Below are 21808 nucleotides of genomic sequence, written 5' to 3'. Positions count from 1 at the left end.
TTCGCCTTCTCCAGCTCAGCGTCCCCGAGGTCCCCATCTGAGCGGCGCCGTGGGACCATGGAGGTGTCCATCCCCGTGGGAGGCATCACGGTGGCTCTCCTCTGCTGCTGCCTCCTGAGCTCTGCGTGGGCTCTGGTAAGTCTGCGTGGCCCCGTGGGCTCCTCCGGTCCCTCTCCTGGCTTTAAATATGGCCAATTGTGTGACCCGCTCCGGTCAGGGGCCGCGTGGCTCCCCGCTGCGTGTCCCGCTCCGCAGAGCCTCTCTGCTGCCGCTAAAAGCTTTCCAGTGGCCACGGATACACCACGATGTGTTTTTTCCGTTTGTTGGCTGCATCCAGGGCAGGGTTCGCTGCCTCGGAGGTGTCGGGGGGCAGGAAGAGAGGGGCGATTCATGGTCAGCGCAGGCGAGGCTGGTGGGGTGCGGCGAGGGCAGAGCTGGGTGCACCCAGCACCTCTCCCAAAGCTGGGACCCCCAATCCTGCCCTGCGCCCCTCACCAGCCCCCTCTGCCCACCCACCCAGGTAGCTGCTTTTGGGAAGAGCATGAACAGGAGCTCAGGGGCTCCGGGGCAGGATTTGGCCCCACTCACCTGCGGGTAGTCCAGGAGCCAACGCGAACCCCCTGCACCCAGCTCCTGTTACCTTCCAAAGCTGTTTCCCCATCCCAGCTCCAAACTCCTTCGAGCATCTCAGTCCAAAACATCCCCAAAAGACGTTTGCACGTGCGGTGTGACCGGGAGGCTGCGGACGCTTTGTTCCCAGGTCACAGATGATGTTCCTTGAGCCCCTTGGGATTTTGGCCTTGGTGTTAATTACCTGGTTGGATTCAGGGGTTGGTGGCAGGGAGCAATGAGGTGTTTTGTGGCAGCAGAAGGGACGTGGGTCCTTCCCCAAGTCGGGAAGCGTTTGTAGGTGTTTCATCAAGCACCTTCGAGATGCTGCTGGGACACAGCAGCGTCGCTCCCAGCTCCTGGATCCTGGATCCCGGCCGCGGGTGGCTCATGTCACCGAGCAGGTGGTGGCAGCTCTCTGGGGACATGGAGGTCACCAGGGTGGGTCGAGCTCTCCCAGGGAGGATTAATCTCTATATTGTGAACATGAAGAAGAGGCCTGAGCTGAGCTGCTGTCTGACACTGCTGGCCCAAGCCAAGCCACGCGGAGACGGGGAGGGGGTCGTCACTTCAGTTTTGTCTTGGCAGGTTGACCCTGATGACGTTCTCACAAAAGAAGAGCAGATCTATCTCCTGGTGGAAGCTAAGGAGAAGTGTCAGAGAGACATAAAAGCCCAACTGGAGAAGATCAAAGGTAGCGTCCCTCCCCTGTGCACGGGTCAGCCAGCCCCGGAGGAGCGGGCTCCGTTGTGGGAAATGCTGTCCCCTCTGATGGCAGTGGGATGGGGTTAGGGACACGTGGCTCCTGAGGGCTTGTGCAGCTCCAGGCGCCGTGGCTGCTCTGGGCGCAAATAGGTGCTCATCAAACCAAGCCCTGGCTGCACCATTTCCAGACTGCCCCATGCCCACCATGAATGGGATGTGATGGGATGGGTCCCCCTCCCCAGGCCCCCTCAGCTCCCCCTGCTCTGCAGGCAGCGTGTTTTCCTCGCCCTGGTCCCACACACGCTTGGGGAAGCTGGAGGTTACGCTGTGCCCCTGTTTGGAGCCAAAGCGAGATGTGTCTTTGCTCCTTGGCCAGACACCAGCTGCCTCCCAGAGTGGGACGGGATTATCTGCTGGCCGAAGGGCTCCCCCAGCCAGGAGGTGTCAGTGCCCTGCCCTGACTACATCTACGACTTCAACCATAAAGGTGAGCGCTTGCACTCGGGTGGGGAGTGACCTCACCTCGGTGGTAATCCTCCACCAAGCAGGGACGGGGCTGGGCTTTCCGTGGGTCCTGCTGCTGTCACAGCGCCTGTCACCGTTCCCAGGTCACGCCTACAGGTACTGCAGCGCCTACGGGACCTGGGCCATGGCTCTCAGCATCAACAAGACCTGGGCCAATTACACCGAGTGCGCTCTGCTCTTCTCCTCCGAGAGCCGGAGCCGCGAGAAGGTGACCTTGCTCCTCGGAGGTGCTGGGGAAAGGGGTCGGGATGGGGACCAGGGAAGTGCGCAGCAAAGGCCAGGGGAACTGCTGGGAGCACGGGGCTCTTCCCCCTCTGTGCCCCAAACAAGCCCTGCTCCCCCCGGGGAGCACAGGGGTCGTGGAGCACAGCCCTTCTCTTCCAGGAGGTGTTTGACCGCCTGCACCTGATGTACACTGTTGGCTACTCCATCTCCCTGGCCTCCCTCACCGTCGCCGTCTGCATCCTCTCGTACTTCAAGTAAGGAGGAGCTGAACCCCCATCCCCGTGTGGGGGGGAACCGTCTTCTCCCCATCGTCTGCACACACAACCCCCCGAGGAGGAGCAGCCCCTTAGGGAACGGGAACCGGCCCCAAACCCCAGCACAAACATCAGACCATTTCCCAAAGCCCCAAAACACCCCCAGTATGACCAGCTCCTCGTCCATTCCACCCTGCTCTTGAAGGGCTTGATGCCCCACTTGCCCCAGCTCTGGCCTCTGTGCCCATGGGAGGGCTGACACCTTGGAGCTCACCTTCTCTAGGACCCCGCCATCGCCTGAGCCCACGTGTGATGAGTTTCTTGGGCAGCCTGGGCCGGGCTCATGTCACACCCCTTCCCCGTAGGCGCCTGCACTGCACACGCAACTACATCCACGTCCACCTCTTCACCTCCTTCATCTGCCGGGCGGTGAGCATCTTCGTGAAGGACATGGTGCTCTACTCGGGCACGCTGGCCAGCGAGACGGAGAAGATGCGGGAGGATGACTTCAAGGCAGATACAAGTTCCTTGCCAGGACAACGGAACCACCTGGCAAGTGGCACGGCCGAGAGCAGAGGCAGGAGTGGGGGAAAGGGGATTTCAGAGCCCTGGTGCAAGGGGATGCGCTTGGGACCCTCCCGGATCGGGGCTGTGCTGCTCAGGGGTGATGCAGCTGGGGAGGGATGAAGGGCCACCTACAGCTCTGCCCAGCTCCTCCCTGTCCTGGTGCCACAGCAGAGAGCAGAGCCACAGAGGACACGGGTCTTGCAGCCTGTCTGAGCTCAGGGTGCCCTGGGATGGGAAATACCTCTCCTGTGGGAAAGACCTAGAGCACCTGCTCTGTGTCTGATGCTGGAATATCCCAGGGGAGATGTAGCTCCCTGCAAGAGGAGGAACATGAGCCACACATGGGGCACAGCCTGGGTTCTGCTGGCCAGACAGCAAAAGCCACCAGGTTTTGCTTTCAGGGGACAGCCTGATACGGTCACCTCTCTGACCATATGTCCACAGGTTGGCTGCAAGGTGGTGGTGACTCTCTTCCTCTATTTTCTGGCCACCAACCACTACTGGATCCTGGTGGAAGGTCTTTACCTGCACAGCTTGATCTTCATGGCCTTCCTCTCCAACAAGAACTACCTGTGGGTCCTCATCATCATCGGCTGGGGTAAGCACGGACCCCAACCCAATGCTGTGGCCGCTGAGACCAGCTGGGAGCTGTGGCATCAGCCATGGCTGAGCGGCACCGAGTGCCTGGATAAGGGCAAGGGGACACAAACGAGCTGCCAGGAACTGGTTTGATCTGCAAACGTGATGCTTCATCCACGCTCCTCACACTGGTTCCTGCCCCTCCAGGTCTTCCTGCTGTGTTTGTGTCTGTCTGGGCCAGCGTCAGGGCCTCGCTGGCGGATACACAGTACGTAGGTCCCCCTTCTCCGACAGTCCTTTGGGGAGGGAAAGGCTGGTTGCAAATGCTAGCAAAAAAAAAAATCTGTGGGCACTAAAACTTCTGAAAATGAACATTTTCCAAAAAGAACAAGAGGAGTGAACACACTTACAAGGCTTGTTCGTAAAATTGTCAGTAATCCAGACCAAAAGTGGTTTTGTTCCGCATTTGGGAGGAAGATGGATGCAGGTTTACACCATAAACTGATCAATAAACGGTGCAAAGATAAATGCTAAAGGGCATGTTCTGAAATTAAGCATTTTAAAAGGAGAAAGGCCACCAAACGTAGAGCAGGAGTTTCAGATGAGGCCAAGGAGCCCTCAGGAACTTTAATGCTGATTTAAAACTGATTCACAACACCGTGATGGTGATGAACACCTGTAGCACGGCTGCTGTTGGGTCACGATTCACACAAACTCCACAAAGGGAGTGAAGGGTGGGAGGACAGGGCCGTGGCTGGGGGTACAGGGAGCCAGCAGCTGGCAACTTTCCTTACCAGGGATTTGAGGTTTCTCCAAGGTGTTTCTTTACTGGTCTCTTCAGGTGCTGGGACCTCAGCGCAGGGAACATGAAGTGGATTTATCAGGTCCCCATCTTGGCTGCCATTGTGGTAAGAATCCCACAGCTGAATCTCCCAATCCCTTTTGGGGAAAGGGGATCAATAAGAGACCCAGAGCCATTCGCTTGTGGTCACTGGGGCTGGCCCGCAGCCACCCCAGCACCTGGGGAGGGCCCAAAAGACGCAGAGGGATCCAGGGGCACCAATCCCCCCCCGCTCTGACCACAGCATCACCCCCACGTCCCTGCCTGCAGCTCACCCAGAACTGCCTGTCCGCATCCCGGGGGGCTGCTCGGGCAGGCACAGGTCCCTGCGGGCAACAAAACCGCAGCGGGGGTCTGTCGGCAGGTGAACTTCTTCCTCTTCCTCAACATTGTCCGGGTGCTGGCCTCCAAGCTCTGGGAGACGAACACGGGGAAGCTGGACCCCCGGCAGCAGTACAGGCAAGTGCTGGCAGCAGCAAAACCGTGTCCCTGCCCTGGTCTGGCTCATTTTCTGCCCGTTTAGCTGAGATGGTTTCTCTTGAACGAAGAGCAGCACTGTGGGAACGGCTGCAGGAGCCAGGGAGGGCGGCAGGACGATGGCAGCCAGCGCTTCTGGCAGCTCAGTTGGATTGAAAGAGCAGGCTGAGGAGCTGAGGCTCTGTCTGCTCCCTTCTCCAAGCTGGACAGCGTGTGCAATAGCTACACACAATCCAGCCGCGGCAGCAGCAGCAGCCACAGTGGCCACTCCCTTCGCTGGGACACTTACCCATGCCTGCGAGGGGGCTGCAGGGTGGCTGCCAGGTCCCGGCTAATGGCTCGGAGCATTTCTCCTCTCAGGAAGCTGCTCAAGTCCACGCTGGTGCTGATGCCACTCTTTGGAGTCCACTACGTGGTGTTCATGGCCATGCCCTACACCGAAGTCTCCGGCGTCCTGTGGCAGATCCAGATGCATTATGAGATGCTCTTTAACTCCTCTCAGGTACAATGACACGGGGCTGCCGGCCCTGCTCCGAACACCGAGCGATGCTCGTCCGGGGAGGGGGGAGGCACGCGTACAGCATCCCAGCTCAGGACTCAAACGCCATCCCTGTCTCTTTTGGCAGGGTTTCCTTGTGGCTTTTATCTACTGCTTTTGCAACGGGGAGGTAAGTTAGATGTGTGAGCAGCTGAGCTCCCTGTTCCAGCCCCTTTAGGGTCGGGGGAGTTAACCCACAGCCCCCAGACTGGGACAACAGGAGGGAAAATTTGGATCCATCCTTCTCAGTAGGATTTGGAAGAGAAATAAAAGTATTTGGAGTGAAAACCATGGGGAAGGGATGCCTGTTTGCTGGCTCTGGGCACTGGCAGCCGCCTCCGATCTCTCCCTCAGGTGCAGGCGGAGATTAAGAAAGCCCATTTTCGGCGAAGCCTGGCGCTGGACTTCAAGCAGAAGGCGCGTGCCACCAGCGCGGCGGGGAGCTGCTGCTCCGGGGGGCTGGCCTCCCACGCCACCACGAGCTTCAGCGTGAGCCTCGTGGGGCGAGGGGCAGGGAGCACGCAGCAGCGGGGGCTGCTGCTCCCTGCCTGTGCCAGCCTGCCGGGCTACATCCCCAGCTCCTTCGCCTCGGATAACTTTTTGCCCTGTCCAACCCAGGAGATGAGCCAGAAAGCCTGCGGGGAAAACACAGTGGGCTTAACAGACCTGAATCAGCGTCACCCCAACCTAAACAAGGAGCTGGAGACGATGCTGTGAAGCAAACAGTGTCTCTCCCCTCTGGACATCCAGCTGTGCCTGGAAAAATGCTGATCCTCACGCTTTGGGCTCCTTTTGTGCTTGCATGGAGAGCCGGGGTAGGGGATAGCAGCTGGAACACCACAGTTCCCTTTACCCCACAGCCAGTGGGCAAAGGGACCACGTGCTCTCGCTGCTTCTACCGACCTGGCCTAAAAAACGAGCAGCCAGTTCAAAACCTCATTTCTTTCCACGTGCAAGTGATTGCTGTAAGTGATGTCTGTGCATGCAAAGCCTTGAATCACCACCAGGAACCGATCCTCCAGGCTCAGTCTTACCTCAACAGTCTGGAAGGTGACTTCAGCTCCAGCGTGTATAAAGCCGATCCAATGAGCCCGTAGTCCTGAAGGCTGATTCCCCTGTTTAGCACCAATTCCTGCGTTGTACAGCCCAGGGCTGGCAGAGTGAAGTGCCCACAGAGCTGTTCTGCGGCTCACCCTGCCCTTATTTGCATCCTTGTGCAGCTCACAGATACTGTGAAGCCCAGCACACAACGCACAGCCACTAACGGGGAGCGTGAGTCCCTGGGACACGATGGGCTCAGGGAGGGAGGCCAAGCTCCACGGCCTGGGAAGGGCACAGCAAATGCCTGGGTCCCCCAGGCTTTACAGCGCGGTTGTCCATAAACACACAGACCACTGCACGCAAGAGTCTTTGCCCTGTAATCTTTTTGCAGGCTAAAAAGTGAATAAAGAGACAGTCTGTACGGCTTTTTCCATCCTCAAACTCCATTATGGCCTCAATGGTGTTACGCAGAGTGACCAGTTGCTGGAGGGCAGCAGAGGGTGTAAAGGGCTGGAACCCCAGCCAGGTTCAGGGACAAGGCAGCCCCGATTTCCCCCTGCCCACTCGGCTGCACGGACACTGCCTGGGAAAGCTCATCACCCGGATGGGGAAAGACATTCCCGAGGAGCCTGCGATGCCCAGCCCAGACAGCTCAGCCACACCACAGGGGAGGGGAGAATTACAAGGTCATTGTGAGAGGGGGTACATATGCCAGTTAAAATTAAACAGCACGTTGGTCGTAGCATGGAGAATTTTTTTTCCTACCTGCTCTAATGAGACATATTCCCTCAAGGCAGTAATTTCATGATAAAGACCGCGACAGAGAACACGTAACTAATTCTGTGCATTCCCAGATCCTCCGGTGAAAAGCTAAGCTACAAAGGGAGTCACAAGGGCTAGAAAGCACTGGAGGAACAGCCAGTCAGGCCAGGAGGCACCTCAGGGAAGGGCTCCAGGACTCACATTCTTTAAATGGTCCAGAAGATAGTGCAGAATGAGGCACATCTGCACCTCCCACCCAAGACAGCAAGCGCTGTACAACACGGAAGAGGCACAGCTGGGTGGTGGCAGGGTTGGCCCCACTCTGGGGGAGGAGAGGCACAGGGGGTGACCGATGTGCAGGCACAGAAGCAGGAGCAGAATCTGAGGACTGTGCTCTACAAACCAACCTGAGCTTCCTGTAATTGATTGGCTCAGCTGCGAGTTGTGCTCTGGTCTCTTAAGCAAGAAGCAGAGCCTGCTGCTGCAAGGAGAGAGGGCCTCAGCATGCTGCTCACACTGCCACCTTGTTCTGCAGAGATGGAATCAACCCTCTTATGTATCTAACATGGACCTGGGAACTGACATTCATAACCATCTGTCAGGGATCAATATTTACTCATTTAAGTCTCAAGAGGCTCCTGGTAGCTGAGAGAGGGGTGAGGAATTTCAACAATTCCATCGAACAGCAGAGGGATGCCTTAAAAAGAAGAGGAGAAACCCAAGTGTAAGCCACATCCAGGGCCAGTTCCCAGTGGCAGTGAGCTGAGATCCAGGAAGGGAGGGAGCAGACGGCAGCTTCAGACTATGAGGCTACTTTTATCTTTTGTTTTGAAAGTCCAATCTTTAATTGTGCAGAGTGATCAACGTTAAGTGTGATAAGGAAAGGGGAACTCAACAGTTGCTCCTAAACCCCCTGCCGCATCTGCCCTGGGAAATCTTTGTCTTCATACTATATATGCAGAGCTCAAACCAGTGCAATGAGGTTTCTGCCTTAGACCATGATTAGACAGTTCAAGTGGAAGCTATTCTTAAAAAAATCCCAATGGGTTAGAGCTAGTTAGTGAGGGGTCCCAAATAATCAAGTTGCTCTCTTAACTGAAACCAGAACACGTGCAAGTCAGATCACAAGAGTGTTGCTGAGTTCTCTTTCCAGCTCTACCAATGACTCCATAAAGGCTGAGATGAGCAACATGCCCTGGGCTGTATCCTTCACACTTGTAAAATGAAGAAAAATCTATTCCTCGGGAGGCTCTGAAACTAAAACAGGGGTTTGTAAAACAGTCTGGGGTGAAAGATACTGAGAAAAAACACAGGAAGTCTTTTATCAACAATCCCCAACTTCTGGTGAAAGAGAGGGACCCAGTCAAGCCTCCAGTTAGCCAAATCCCCATCCAAATGCCAGAACAGCCAAAGGAAGAAATGCACAATAAAAAGCACGTGCTAGATATTTTTGTCCCAGTAATAAAACATTTACTAGAGCAAGCAGAAAGTAAATGCACAGCTGATAAAGAAAACATCACAATGTCACAAAAACCTGACAGTTTCTGATACTTCTTTTCAGTAGAAACAAGACAGAGGTGGGTGCTGACATGTTTCAACAAAAGAGTTCTTCCTTACCTTTATGGCGCAAAAAAAAAGTTAAAAAACGGGTAATACACACAAGTTAAAAACGGTCAGGCAAGATTTTACAGTTTTAACTACGTGTCCAATATGGGGCGAGACTGGAGCTGTTCCACTTTATTAATCACTTTGCAGGTTCTCCCTAAAGGCTTCTGAGCAGCAGGTCCCTGAATTTCTGAATGAAGCCTCTTCATTTAGCTACGCTTCCTGGGGGCACCAGCCTTTGGCTGTTGTGGTATGTCTACATTTTTTTCCCTTTTTTTGTTTTTAATTTGAAGAAAGCACTCAGCCCTCTCATAACTGAGGCACAAAGGCACAGCAGAGAGACAAGTTTGCTATGCAGGCTTCCACCAAAATAAAGGTTATTAGGAAAGAAGAGGTTCTTTAAATGAAAAAAATACCTGGGCAATGGGACTGGGATTGATGTACTGACCACAAACAAGCCAGGGAAGTCCATCCTACACTATTTGTGAATTTGTGGTTAGCTGGGCTGGAGAAGGATCGCTTGAACAGCTTCATAAAAAATAAAAAATAAAAAAAGAGTAAAAGAAAAATCAACTTGCTTCATCCCACCTTCAGTAACGCAAATTGACACATTTTTAGTTGATGGGGAGAGATGTAAGGGGCAACCAAATTATTTGTGGATAAGAGAATATGTAAAAAGAAGAGATTGGGGAAGAACTCACCATACTGAACAAACTGCTGAAAGATTAATGTTTAACAGGTGGGTCCTGAGCATCTCTAGATGGACTGTTTTTTCAAATGTGAACGCTCGTTAAGAAAAAAACTACTTTATACTTCTATGGACAACAGTTTATTAACGTTCCAAGGAGGTGAAACAGCTTCTTTCTTGTCAAGAAGATCTGTTTAAATCCAGCAGAGAGTCACTTGAGCACTGAATGTTTAAAAGCAGAACCCAGGGAGCTTTATCAAAATGATTTCTCTGATTAAGCATTGTGTGTATACATCATTAGAGCGAATCTGTCCGCAGATGTACCAGCCTGAACTTGCATGGGTAGTTTGAGTAGTTTCCTTCTCCTCCCCCAGCTGCTCAACAACCAGTTACCAAAAACCCCAAGAAATCCTCTGGAAAAAAGACAACACTACCTGCAGAGATTCCAGGCTGTGAAACACCAGCTTTTAACTGTCCCACCGGCTCTTCTTACGTTTTGGGGGCTCTGGGACAGCAAAACCATCTGTCTTGTTGTCCCGGCTGCTGGAATCCTTCCTCTTCTCACCATTCCTGTTCTCGTTGTTCCTACCTTCGTTGCTATTCCTGCTATCACTATTATTGCGATTGCCACTGCCCACATCAGTGAAGTGCCAGCTCTCAGCGTGGCGATGGTTGTCGCTGTGCCGGCTCTCTCCGTGGCGGTAAGCGTCACTGTGGCGACCGCCTCCCTCTCCGTGGCGTTGCACATCGTTGTAGCGACCGCCGCCCTCCCCACGGCGTGGGACCTCGTTGTGGCGACTGTTCCGGTTGTCGTTGTATCGTTCTCTGACAATGCTGCCACCACCGCCACCACCACCACCACCACCACTACTGCTGCTGCCACCGCCGCCACCACCGCCTCCAGCCACAGCAACGCCAGTGCTGCTGCCACCGACGCCTTCTCGATTGTTGGTGCTGGCGTTTGTGTTGTTGAAGCCCTGTACTCCGGCGCTTGGAAAGGTGGGAACACTACTCAAAGTCCCCGTGCTGGTGAAACCTGGAACACCCTTTGCTGCTGCGGCAGCAGCGATTGGGCTGTCAGGATTGGCAGCATTTTGCTGTGCTGAACTCGTCGGTACCGAGTTCAAGCTCCCAGCGCTGGTCCAGCCACTAGCACCAGCAGCGGCGCTTCCAGTCTTTTGATTATTTAAGCTTGCAGCAACAAAGTGGCTCTTATACTGGGACTGTCGGAAAGAGACAGAAAGGAAAAAGAGAGCATGTTTGCCTCTACACTGCACCACAAAACACGCAGTCATCATGCATACACAAGCCTGTCTTCAGTTCTGGGGAGCCCCTAGAAAAAGAGTTCCTATAAAAAGTCAGTCTTGGAGTGATCACATTCCTGCTGTGCTTATGAACACAGAATTAGTAACGGACATCTGCTACCAGACCACAGAAACAAGGGAACTCCTATATTGTCGAGTTAATTTTTACACTGAAGAGAACGGGTTTCTCTGTTCCCTGTTTCTTTTGATTGCAATTACACTATTGCAACCTAAATAGGATCAAGCCTAGGAGCAGAATCCAGAAGGGAAAGAGAGCAAAGAGGCAGCAGAAAACAAAGTAAGTTTGGCAAATTAACTTTGTGCAACCATGTTCTGTCCAGCCTGCATACTAATTCTTCCACTTTGGACTGCAACGCTGAGTGCGTGCTCCAAGTGGATGACACATGGCCACAACTACCAAACCCAACTTCCCTCAAGTCAAAAGGGTTTCTACATTTTTGGGGGAGAAAAAAAAAAAGTTGCCTTGAATCATCAGTAGTAAAATTTTTCCATGTTTTGTCCTTTCTTCTTGAGTTAAAATTTGGAGTACAAGGGATTGAACCAACCTGAAAAGCTGCTTTCATTGCCGTAAGTCTGTCTCCCATTGCCCCAGTGGATGGCTTGTATGCCTCATAGTTACTCATCACACTGTTGTTGTTTCCACGGTCCTAAGGAACAAGACAAAGGACAACTAGAGAGATTTATCCAACAAAGACACTTTCAATTCAACCCTTCTCTGAATCTATCTTGTCCCTGCACTCCAGAAATACATCTAGTAAGGATGACAAACTTCTGGAGAGCACTGAGCAGCAGAACAGTTTGCCCCATGACCTCGAGGATGACAGAAAAGTAAAGATGCAGTTAAGTCTTAGTGATTCACTAGTCAACAGTATAACCACATTGCCCAGCTCCTTACAGTACGAACAAAAGCAAAACGCAATCAGATAGAGATTTTCACAGAGGTCACAGCCAAGACAAAGTGTGAACAAGGCTTCAGCTGTGACTTTTGGAAAGACGCTGCACATGATGTGTTTTCAATATGTCTGCAGTTAAACTCTGTCCCCAAACACATTGGCAATGAGGTAGCATGGGCAATGAGGTACCTTAGTAAGTGTTCCCAATGCTGCAAGATTTTTTTGCTGCCAAGAATCACCCTGGAAAAGGCTTCTCAAGTAATTTATTAGCACTTATTTTGCATTGACATTCTATTTTGGGAAAAACCTCCAAACCTTCTGGATCACTCTGGCCCTAAAGAAGGCAGCTCTTGACAACAGGATAACGGCACAGGACAGTTTCACTTGAGATATTTCTGATACTAACTCTTAAATATTCTGACCTATGAAAACCTTTGAAAGCAGAGGCTATACTCCAGTACTAAGGAGATTTTTTAAATTAGAGAGTAGTCAATACTAAATCTAAAAGTTTCACGAATCTGTAAACAACTTCTTCAGCATCTCTACTTACAGAATTCTCTGAGCCCAGACCAGGACGTTCACGGTATCCTAAGCCACCACCACCAATATTCAGCTTCTTGCCTTTTCCTCCTTTGAAACGTGATTTCCTGAACCATGGGTTCTGTGCAAAAGAAGGACAAATGCTTCTCAACACAGGGAATAAGAAGCTTCATAAATGCATGTTATAAGGCTCAGAAAAGAAGGATTTTCAGCATTTCAAAAGAAAAATAAAAATACACTGTTTCCCATTCAACAGCACAGCTGTTGCAAGGGGATGGGATGTGACAGACCACAGCGCTTTGAAACTAAAGTGTAGACAGCTCTGTCATGTGGGTCTGAAGCCTTTTGTTATAAATGTTTTATGAAAACTAATTTCTTGCCCTGAACTTTCATCCATGTTAAAGTTTTGGGGGTTTGCATTCTAATAAACCCAGGAACAAATGCAGCCTTTACTGCCATTCACTTGGGAGCTCTGCACTTGCTCATACTTGGGTTTTATTGATTTAGCCCACTGCCCGGCTAAGGAGAAATGAGGTTCTGTCAGCAAAACTTCCTGCAACAAGCAGTGCCCAGGAAAAGACAGTCCAACCAGACCTCCTCCTGGTTTTTAAATAACGGTTGGCTGCACCTCTTTTTATGCCCTATAGTTTCTTCAAACCTGAAGAAGCCAGAAAGCCAAGCCATTTAGCTTCTATACTCTCAAAGGCAGCCTGGGGAGCTCTGCCTCACAAATTCTGTCCCTTCTGAAAATGCTGCCTCTGTACCTTGAAAAAAAATAGGTACTTCTAGCAGCTAGTGCCCAAGCTGCTTGGCAATGAAACCACAAGCACGCTAATCCATCTCTGAATTTGGGAATTACCAAAAAGCCTCACTCTCTTGCAGCCACACAGGCAGCAAAAGACAAGAACTTAAAGAGCTGATGAGTACAGTGGCGCAAGTACAATTGCTTCAGCTCTCTGTCATACCTATATATAGCAAGCCTGCCAGACAGCACTGCCAAGCAGGTATAATGATCAAGCAACAACTGTTTCATGGAGTGAATGTCCCTGTAATTACTTTCTAGTTTACCTTTCAACTAAGCTGCATTTCCCAGGTGCCTGCCACAAATGCATATCGAAAATCTGATTGTAATGAGATACTGGAGCTGGAGTGCTCTGCTGGCATCAGCCAGATTACAGCTCCTAATTTCCTAGGCAGTGCCTGACCCCAAAATAGATTACATACCACGTTCCAAAATCTTCATGTCTTCATGTATTCTTTCACAGGTGATTAAAAACACTAGAAAGCCTACTTAAAAACAGTATCGGTTGCCAAAAGGTCCCTCCAAACACATGATGGAGCCAGAAACAAGCCCCCGAGCTCCTGATTTTGTGCTAATCATGGAAGGAACCCTCCTCTACTCAAGGAGTTTTGCTTGTTTGTACCTGCATCGCTAGATCCAACAGCTCTTTGGAAACATGTTGATTAGCGCCTTCCAGATTTCTGACAAGATCACCAGCAAAGTTACTGTCTTTGGGAGTCAGCAGAGTGTAGGCAACTCCCTTCTCGCCTGCTCTGCCAGTACGACCAATTCTATGGGTGTGCGTGTCTATGTCCCGAGCCACATCGTAATTGATGACAGTCTTAATGGAAGGAATATCTAACCCACGAGCTGTAACAAAGAACAATATAGCAGTAAGCGTGATTACCCTGAATGAACTCAAAGCAAACCCATTCATAGCAGCAGATCACTTCATTCTGCTCCAGCATACGAGTTTCTACAGAAACACACCCCAGTTAATACACCCTAGGACACATAGGCTAAAACTCTTTGTTAAGTGTAGCAATATCTTCTCCAAGAGTAGTATAAATTACACCGATCCCCCAGTTCACAGGATTAGAGATGGAAGAGATCTCTTGAAATGATTATTATTCCAAGGAAGAGAGAAGGCTTTGTTAAAGGACACTGAAATTCACTCTTTGTTCAGCTAAACAACTGGGTACAAAAGCTGTTCTAGAGAATGCTTCAAGTGTGTTCATTTCCTCTTCATTTAAGCATGCATAATGTGTCAGCTGATTAACAAATAGCAACTTCTTCCTTAAGAAACAGCTTATTTTTTTTCTGTATATTAAAAAATATCTGTCAAACTGTAATTTTAACATCATTAAACAACTTTAAAAATAAAGCCCCTTGCCAACACTGTGTACTTCTGAAAAAACATCTGGAACACAGTGCCCAGCAGGTGTAGACGCCAACCTTGTTGCCTTCCACGGACATGTGTTAGCCTTTCTGCTGTTATCCACAACTTGCATGAGCTGCTGTTTCTTAGAAGATCACATACCTGCCACATCAGTAGCTACCAGTATCGGGATCCCCTTTTTCTTAAATTCTGAAATGACTTTATTCCTCTCACTCTGGTCCATGTCACCATGAAGCAGCCCCAGATTATGATCCTCCTGCTTAAGGTTATTGGCCAGCTCTTCTGCATTTGCCTTCTTGGTGACAAACAGGAGAACGCTCCCAGAAGATGTGAACTCCACAAGGCGTCGAGTCAGCCAGTTCCATTTGCTAGGGCCAGAAGGGAAAATCTCCACAATTTGAGTAACATCTTCATTTGCCTAAGGGGAGAAATAAGACAAGCAATAACGCAGAACAGAAAGGACCGTATGGCAAACAAACACAGATGGCAGAATAAAATGAGGAATTTAAACTAGGTGTGAGAATAAAACGTGGAGAAGCAGGGGACCAAAATTCTCCTTTGAAAAAGGTTTCAGCTCTCTCCCCCTTGTCTAACTGTTGACCACTTTTACCTTCACAGTGCAGAAATGGCAGGGGTTAAATGAGCTACTCTTTGATAAACCTGAGAGAGGCAAAGTGCAGCCTTTGACACGATGCAGTTTAGCACCCTACTGATCTAAAGATGGGTATTTATAATTTAGATGCTCTTGTGACAGATGCTATTAACGTCTAAAATAGACTGTGCAAGAGCAGGGTCTGAGACGCAGAGGGTGCTCATCAGTAAAAGTTATTCATACGGCGATCAGAGAAAGGACCCCTGTGAGCTGTGACGTTCCTCGGAGTCAGGAAGAGGGGAGGTATAAACAGCCTCCCTATACACTCTGTATGGCAAGCAATCAAAGTGCAGTGGAGCATATAGCACTATCTGGAAGTTTCTCTGAAAAATTTGATTTTTACACATTTAAATATTAGTGATTTCAAGGATGATGCTGTCAGAGTAATAATAATTCAGATCAAAGAACAGAAAGCCTGTGATTCAGCTAAGAAAGTTGCTTTTCTTAAGCAATGTTAAGGAAAAACATTTTCCCAGACAGAAGGGGCTTCAGGTAGCCATTAACTTTTTTGTTATAAAGGGATATCTCACATTCCTGATGCAAAAAAATAAAAAATGCAGAGAACTGGTTAAAAGAAGAATGTTCTGAAGGCATCTTGTGAGATTTCTCAACAGTTTTCATATATTATAAGCAAGTTTCTTCACAGCAAGTATACATCTGCCCACTTCATCAACTTATTACCAAATCCCTCGCCTGCTAGTAGTTCAGCTGCTACTGTCAAGCAAGTATAGATTCAACATTCCCACGTAAACCAGCTGAAAGACATTATAGTCTAAGTTTCAAATCCTTCACTGCAAAAGCTGTAATTTATTTATAGTTTTGAGACAAAAGTATATACCCATTGATTCAGCCTAATTAAAAAAAAAATATCAAGCACTGCATTAGTGTTGTTTCACTCCTTGACAAAACCTCTCATCACTACAAGAATATTTGTTGGCAGAAAGCTCAATAAAATTAAAAAACAAAACCAAAACCTTACTATTTTTTGTTAAGCACAAAGTATTTACTCTTAAATATAAACGATGACTATTGCAGTTTAACATAAATTTCAGACAACAGGAACAGAATGGTTCATTTCTCCCACTGTCTCAAAAGTAATGTGCAATTACCTCTCCGATGTCTCCCTGCACAACTCGAATTGGGTCGATCAGAATATCTCGAGCCAATTTCTCAATCTTCTTACGGAAAGTGGCACTGAACAAGAGGGCTAAAAGATAAACAGTATTTGAACTGCTGGAAAAATACATTTTCTTTAACGTTGCACAGATCTTGTCAATGAGGACCTGTACAACTGCACTAGATGTCAGTGGTCTGAAGCTACAGTTTGTTTTACTGGTTCTAATGAAAATTATCAATCACACTACCAAAATATCTCAAAGTAGAAACACATTTCATGGCATCTGGAACAAGGTGTGGATAATAAGTGGCACTGCTCTAAATGTTCTTTCATGGCAGCTTAGAATACAGGATCTCAAAGCATACTAATATTAATTCAGCTAATCATCTTTTCCCTGAGTAAAGTCTGTGGAGGGATTACAGACTGATGAACAAGTACAGGTATTTAACCACACTCACAAGTGCTCCCTCCCAACAGCCCATACTGAGAATTAACACCAGGGGACTCCTGTGAAAGTCTCACTGCGTGGCTGTGTCATCAACAGGAAATCCAAGCTCTGTTCCAGATTCTTAACTGGTAGCCCACCATATAGCCCCCTTCGACTCCCAGGAGTTTAGTTTGAAACATGCTCATACTTACTCTGTCTGTCAGGACGTACATGGCTTGCAATTGATCTGACCTGATACTCTGGAAAGGAGAGGGAAAATGCCCTAATCAACACTGTACGCTTATTTTTTATCAGAATAACTCAAAATGCAACTTCACTGCTTCATTTAACAAATAACCACAGAATGAATGAGAGCCTCTCAGTATTTAACGTTATACTGTGACTTCCAGGTGCTCTTTGCTGCACAATGGAAGATCCTTTGCTGTACAAAGAAACTTTTGGGAGTTCCTTCAGCAAAAAGTTCCATCAGCAAAGACCCTAGCTGAGTCTGTGCGTACCCTGTACATCTTACAAGCGTCTCCCTCCGTTTGCAATATTATAGTAGTCAAATCTTTGCTGTGTCCCATGATGCTTGAGCACATATTCAAAATCATTCAGATCTGAATGACCAAACCTCTTCCAATAAAGTAGAAAGTTCTTTTAACACCATCAGTTTGTACACACAGAACCAAAGCACAGAAAGTGACTTGCCCAAAGGTTATTCAGCAACTCTAAGATAAAAATCAGGGGTTTTGGACTTGAATATCAACAGGACTTCGCTGATCTCTTTATAGCAACAGATATTAGACCATGAAATATGACTTTTGTCTATTGTCTATTATATGTCTATAAAGTATTTCCTTAATGTATATTCAAGTCTACGAAGCTACAGGGGTTATGAACAGTCCTACTAAGCCGGGAACTAGACCCCACTGCTTTCCAAAACAGTGACCTTTGTTCATTACATACCAAAACCCATATCAAACATTCTGTCAGCTTCATCAAACACAAGGTAGGTGACTCTCTGAAGGTTTGTAGCTTTCTTTTTCACATGATCAATTAAACGACCCTATTGAAAAAAAAAAAAGCCAAGTTTTAAAAGCATATTTTAAAAAATGTTAATATATACAACCTTCAAGCACTTAACGGCTTTTTATCTTCACTTACCAGAAATTTAGATCAAAAAACATCTCAAGGCTTCACTCTACAAGTAAGTGTCAGTATTCAAGTCACAGAAACAGATTCCTGAAACTCTCATCAACTATACTTGACAAACTGAATTTTAGGACTGGATTTTCAAGGTTAGTAGTGCTGAGATCCTAAAATTCCCTAGTCTTCGTTACAATTAAATTTTAATTGTGAACTGGCTATTTAATCCCATAATATTTGGCACAGGAGTTCTTCATGCTTTGTCTTCTTGCCTAGTAACCCAATAAATAACCACAATAAAACTTCCTCCAACCATTAGTTGCAAAAACTTGGGCGAAACTGAGCAATAAGCAAAGCCAGTTGACAATGGTGCTCATTTAAATCGCTGGTTCAGCATCAACACCCATTCTCATCCAATGTTTTAATCCTTCAGTATTACTGCCACAGGCTCCACACCGATTCAGTAAGATGGCACTCAAGTTCGTGACATTCTGGGAATTTTCTTCATGAATTTAAGGCTCAGCAATCGTATTGCTCACAAATGACACAGATTCAAGCAGATCTTGCTTGCTACTCTGTCTTCTATTGGAAATCATACCTAATCTCTCTCAATTTCTCTTGGGACACAAATAATCCCAGCATATTCACTCTCAACATCTGAAGCCTGTGAAGAACCTAGATTTCAGTGATCAGAGAACAAATTCTGCATCACCAATGGTATTAAAAAAATCTGTCTCAGCTTTAACTAAGCCACACAAAATTGTACTGTGCACATACAGGTACTTACCGGTGTGCAGACAACTATCTCTGCCCCCTCCTGAAGGGCTTTGGCTTGCTCCCACATGCTTCCTCCTCCGTACACAGCTACAGAGCGCAGATTATATGCCTTACCAAAGCGCTTGCATTCAGAATGGATCTGAGAATTTTAAAGCACATCATAGTTCACGTTAGACAGCTCTGAGAAAACATACCTACCTTGGAAATATAGTGCGGCTCCTGAAATCCACTTTTCAGCTAATATTACTATTAGAATATTATTATTCGGAAATCCTCAGGGCTGAATACTTCAATACTTGCAGATAATTCCCAATAATTTGAGAACCTATTTAGGCATCCAACCGTAATTTAACCTGCAAGCTCCATCCTTTTACACATACAATTTGTGGTAATGCATCCACAGCATTCTTAATACTTAGGAATGATACAGGAGCACTGTGCAAAAATTTACAATTTCAGATTTGTCGTGATCCTTCAACAAAAAGAGGTGTAAGAGAGAATTGTGAGCTTACATTGGAGGCATGCTACTAACACACAGAGTAGTTTTTTCAAATAGTTTACTATTTGATAGTTCTCTGATAATTTCTGCCCAGAATTTTGTCGTCTTTTATAAGAACACTGTATGGCACATACGTGCTTACTACACACTTACCTGTTGGCAAAGCTCTCTGGTTGGGCATACGATCACTGCAATGGGACCATCCCCTGGTTCAAGCTCCTTTTGATCCATGATGTGAATCAACATCGGCCAGATGAAGGCTGCTGTTTTTCCGCTTCCAGTCTTAGCTATCCCAATCATATCTCTGCCACTTAGTGCAACTGGAACACCCTAAAAATAAGGGGATTCTAAACTCGTATTATGCCTACCGTAGCATATTCTTGTGCTAGATATTACAAGAAAACTCAGATAACAAGAGAAAAGCACATTACAGAGGACTCATAGCAACACACGTCGATGCTTACACAGTTTTATTGCCAAGTTCGCATCTGAATTGGTTTAAGGGCTGGAAGAAATTATTATGTTATGACTGTTGGTGGTCCATATGAAATCAATGTTTGGGCACAGTACAACATCCCAAGTACATGTTTACATGTCCTCAAATGCACCTTGTCCACCTGTAAGAACACTAAAAATTAAATTCTCCAAGCCTATTCTTTCTGTAACCATTCTGAGTGCTGAAGTCCTCAGTTCATCCCTACTGTTGCTATCAGGACCTCTCGACCACAGGTTTTTACAAATAGTATGGACTAAGGTCCTAATACACATCCCTTGGACACAGCACCATGTTATTTTTTTATACTTCAAGAAAAGCATCCGAAGCGGTGTGTTTATAATCACATTAATGATAACCATAATTACTTATGGTAATCAATCTGCACATGCAGTAGAATCCCTTTAGCATGTACAGCTCTCCAAGGAATGACCAGGTAAATGGTCCAGCTCATAGGGCATTTATTCTAACTGCCAAAAGAAATTAAAAAAATGCCTTGTTGCATACCTCTTCTAGTTACAAGACATTCAAATATAAGCTGTTTAAAGGAATAAGGTTGTCAACGTATGGCTCTTTACTCAGCTACTGCTATGGTTATTTTTAATACAATTTCTAAAAAAATATTAAAAAAATCTTTCACACATTTCTATAAGCAAGAGATGCCACTTGCATGTTCTTCAGTCTTCACTGAGAGACAAAGGAACAAAAGAATATAGATATATTTACAGTGGTCACTTCACAAGGAAAAAAAGTGGGTAAACGTCTATGTAAAAAATATCAAAGCTATTTTCCTAGAAAAATACAAATTATTCTTCTCTGTGACAGCTCTATATAGGAAACTAGAATTGCACACATCCTCACATGGACTAGGGACCTTCGCATGTGTTCTGTTAGTTCCATTTAGATGTGAGAGAAGTAACAACACTCACCTGACATTGTATAGGAGTGGGCTGGGTATACTCAGATTTCCTAATCTGATGCATAAGTTGCTCATCAAACCCAAAATGAGCAAAACTACTGCCAGGCCTTGGAGGAGCAGCACCAGAGACCTTAGAAACAGAAACATATCTTTGTTCATGAACAGTAAGAGAAAAACAAAGAGCAATCTGTACAAAAATGAAAAAAAGTGTGCCTCTACCTCTGAAAATGGCTTTTTATTTTTCTGAATAGACATAAGTTTAACTAGATGCAAATTCCACTTATGTTGTGTAAATAGGAGACTCAGGTACAAAAATTTAGGTAAATTGTCAATCAACATAAGCTACTAAACATTGTATCTACCTCCTTGTATAATTGGTCTCCTTCTTCCCCAAGTAATTCCCTTCATAGAAAGGCACCACACTAACATGTCACAAATGGCAAAGAACTAGTTCTTGCTTATAGTATTTCCAGTTTCAACACCTAGTTCTTTAGTCCAAGTGTAACCATGCAACTGGCAATTTTGGATGCCCACTTTGACAAGTCCAGAGAAGACTTTCAAGAACTGCTGAGGAAAGCCACGCTCCCTTAAATCAAAGTCACTGGAGGTACCCAAGAGGCTTGGTACTCAAAAGCTGCAGTTTCCTGTGAAAGTCGTAATTAAAACTACTAGGGCAGTCCAAAAAAATGGGAGTGAGAAGATCCTAGGAGGACAGTTTTGTGACCAACTTACCCGGAGATTTAGCTTATGACGTAACTCCACCACTTGCTGTGGGGTGAGACTGGTGATCTCCTCATGCTCATCATAGAAATTTTTCTCAAACGGTGGATATTCAATCTGCAAGAATAATACTCGGTTAGTCCAGGACTCAAGACTCTCTGTACACTTAGTTTTGATGGAAAAGGTCCTTTTGAGAAAAAGTTCTTAATTATCTGCAGGAACATCAGTTTAATATGAAGTCATTTGAATGATCTTTAGTATGACTCAAGTGGCACAGCACTGACATATTACCTGCCAACACTGATGTACAGGGATGGAACCATATTTCAATCTACTTCTTAGCACCTGCTTTCTGGAATGCCTCAGAGCATAATGGAATAAACTTCCTACCTCTGAATGGTCAATAGGTGGAAGAGGATCAATGATTTTTTTGGATGGTGCAATTGGATTCCCATCACTATCATACTCCAGGTTATCCTCTTCCTCTTCTTGGACCACACCAGCAGTGGGGTTTTCAGCCATGTAGCGAAAATAAGCTTCCTGCAGCAAAACATATCAGTAAAATCACATACAATAGGATGCAGAAATACCACCACATTTGTTTAAATTATGCATTTGCTAGAAGGCTGTTGGCTTTCACACCCACCATTGAGGGAAAAAAAACGTTTGCTAGAACTGGTTCTTCTAATAAATACCAAGTT

At 47.1% G+C, this 21808-nt stretch overlaps 2 protein-coding genes across 5 annotated transcripts in view; one reads left to right on the top strand and one right to left on the bottom strand.

Annotated features, from left to right (window-relative positions):
* Positions 1 to 57: 57 nt before the first annotated feature.
* Positions 58 to 6037, top strand: LOC137673802 (parathyroid hormone/parathyroid hormone-related peptide receptor-like). The gene is made up of 13 exons (XM_068418823.1): positions 58 to 135; positions 1198 to 1303; positions 1691 to 1801; positions 1923 to 2047; positions 2224 to 2318; positions 2684 to 2870; positions 3330 to 3483; positions 3672 to 3732; positions 4306 to 4372; positions 4670 to 4768; positions 5147 to 5284; positions 5409 to 5450; positions 5675 to 6037. Exons 1-13 carry the CDS (start codon positions 58 to 60, stop codon positions 6035 to 6037), a joined length of 1626 nt encoding a protein of 541 aa, XP_068274924.1.
* Positions 6038 to 8582: 2545 nt separating this feature from the next.
* The window catches only part of DDX42 (DEAD-box helicase 42), a 20370-nt gene continuing 7144 nt past the window's right edge, over positions 8583 to 21808 (bottom strand). For all 4 annotated transcript variants that reach the window (XM_068418563.1, XM_068418562.1, XM_068418561.1 and 1 more), the window contains 13 exons: positions 21498 to 21647; positions 21120 to 21224; positions 20398 to 20517; positions 19129 to 19305; positions 18487 to 18615; positions 17520 to 17619; positions 16763 to 16810; positions 16116 to 16213; positions 14496 to 14772; positions 13599 to 13825; positions 12185 to 12295; positions 11287 to 11388; positions 8583 to 10639 (listed from right to left, as the gene is read on the bottom strand). In XM_068418563.1, the coding sequence (XP_068274664.1) occupies positions 9884 to 10639; positions 11287 to 11388; positions 12185 to 12295; positions 13599 to 13825; positions 14496 to 14772; positions 16116 to 16213; positions 16763 to 16810; positions 17520 to 17619; positions 18487 to 18615; positions 19129 to 19305; positions 20398 to 20517; positions 21120 to 21224; positions 21498 to 21647 (2400 nt within the window). In that variant the 3' untranslated portion in view covers positions 8583 to 9883. The remainder of the gene's footprint in view (positions 10640 to 11286; positions 11389 to 12184; positions 12296 to 13598; positions 13826 to 14495; positions 14773 to 16115; positions 16214 to 16762; positions 16811 to 17519; positions 17620 to 18486; positions 18616 to 19128; positions 19306 to 20397; positions 20518 to 21119; positions 21225 to 21497; positions 21648 to 21808) is intronic.

The sequence above is a fragment of the Nyctibius grandis genome, chromosome 26, assembly GCF_013368605.1.
Source record: "Nyctibius grandis isolate bNycGra1 chromosome 26, bNycGra1.pri, whole genome shotgun sequence".
Classification (NCBI taxonomy): Eukaryota; Metazoa; Chordata; class Aves; order Nyctibiiformes; family Nyctibiidae; genus Nyctibius; species Nyctibius grandis.
This window is presented reverse-complemented; position numbering and strand designations above follow the sequence as displayed.

What these genes read in the sequence shown, in the direction of transcription:
- LOC137673802 (XM_068418823.1), top strand. Translation starts at nt 58, where the DNA reads ATGGAGGTGTCCATCCCCGTGGGAGGCATCACGGTGGCTCTCCTCTGC. An exon ending in CCATCTTGGCTGCCATTGTG is followed by an intron (nt 4,373 to 4,669) that starts GTAAGAATCCCA and finishes GTCTGTCGGCAG; the next exon opens with GTGAACTTCTTCCTCTTCCT. An exon ending in TGCTCTTTAACTCCTCTCAG is followed by an intron (nt 5,285 to 5,408) that starts GTACAATGACAC and finishes CTCTTTTGGCAG; the next exon opens with GGTTTCCTTGTGGCTTTTAT.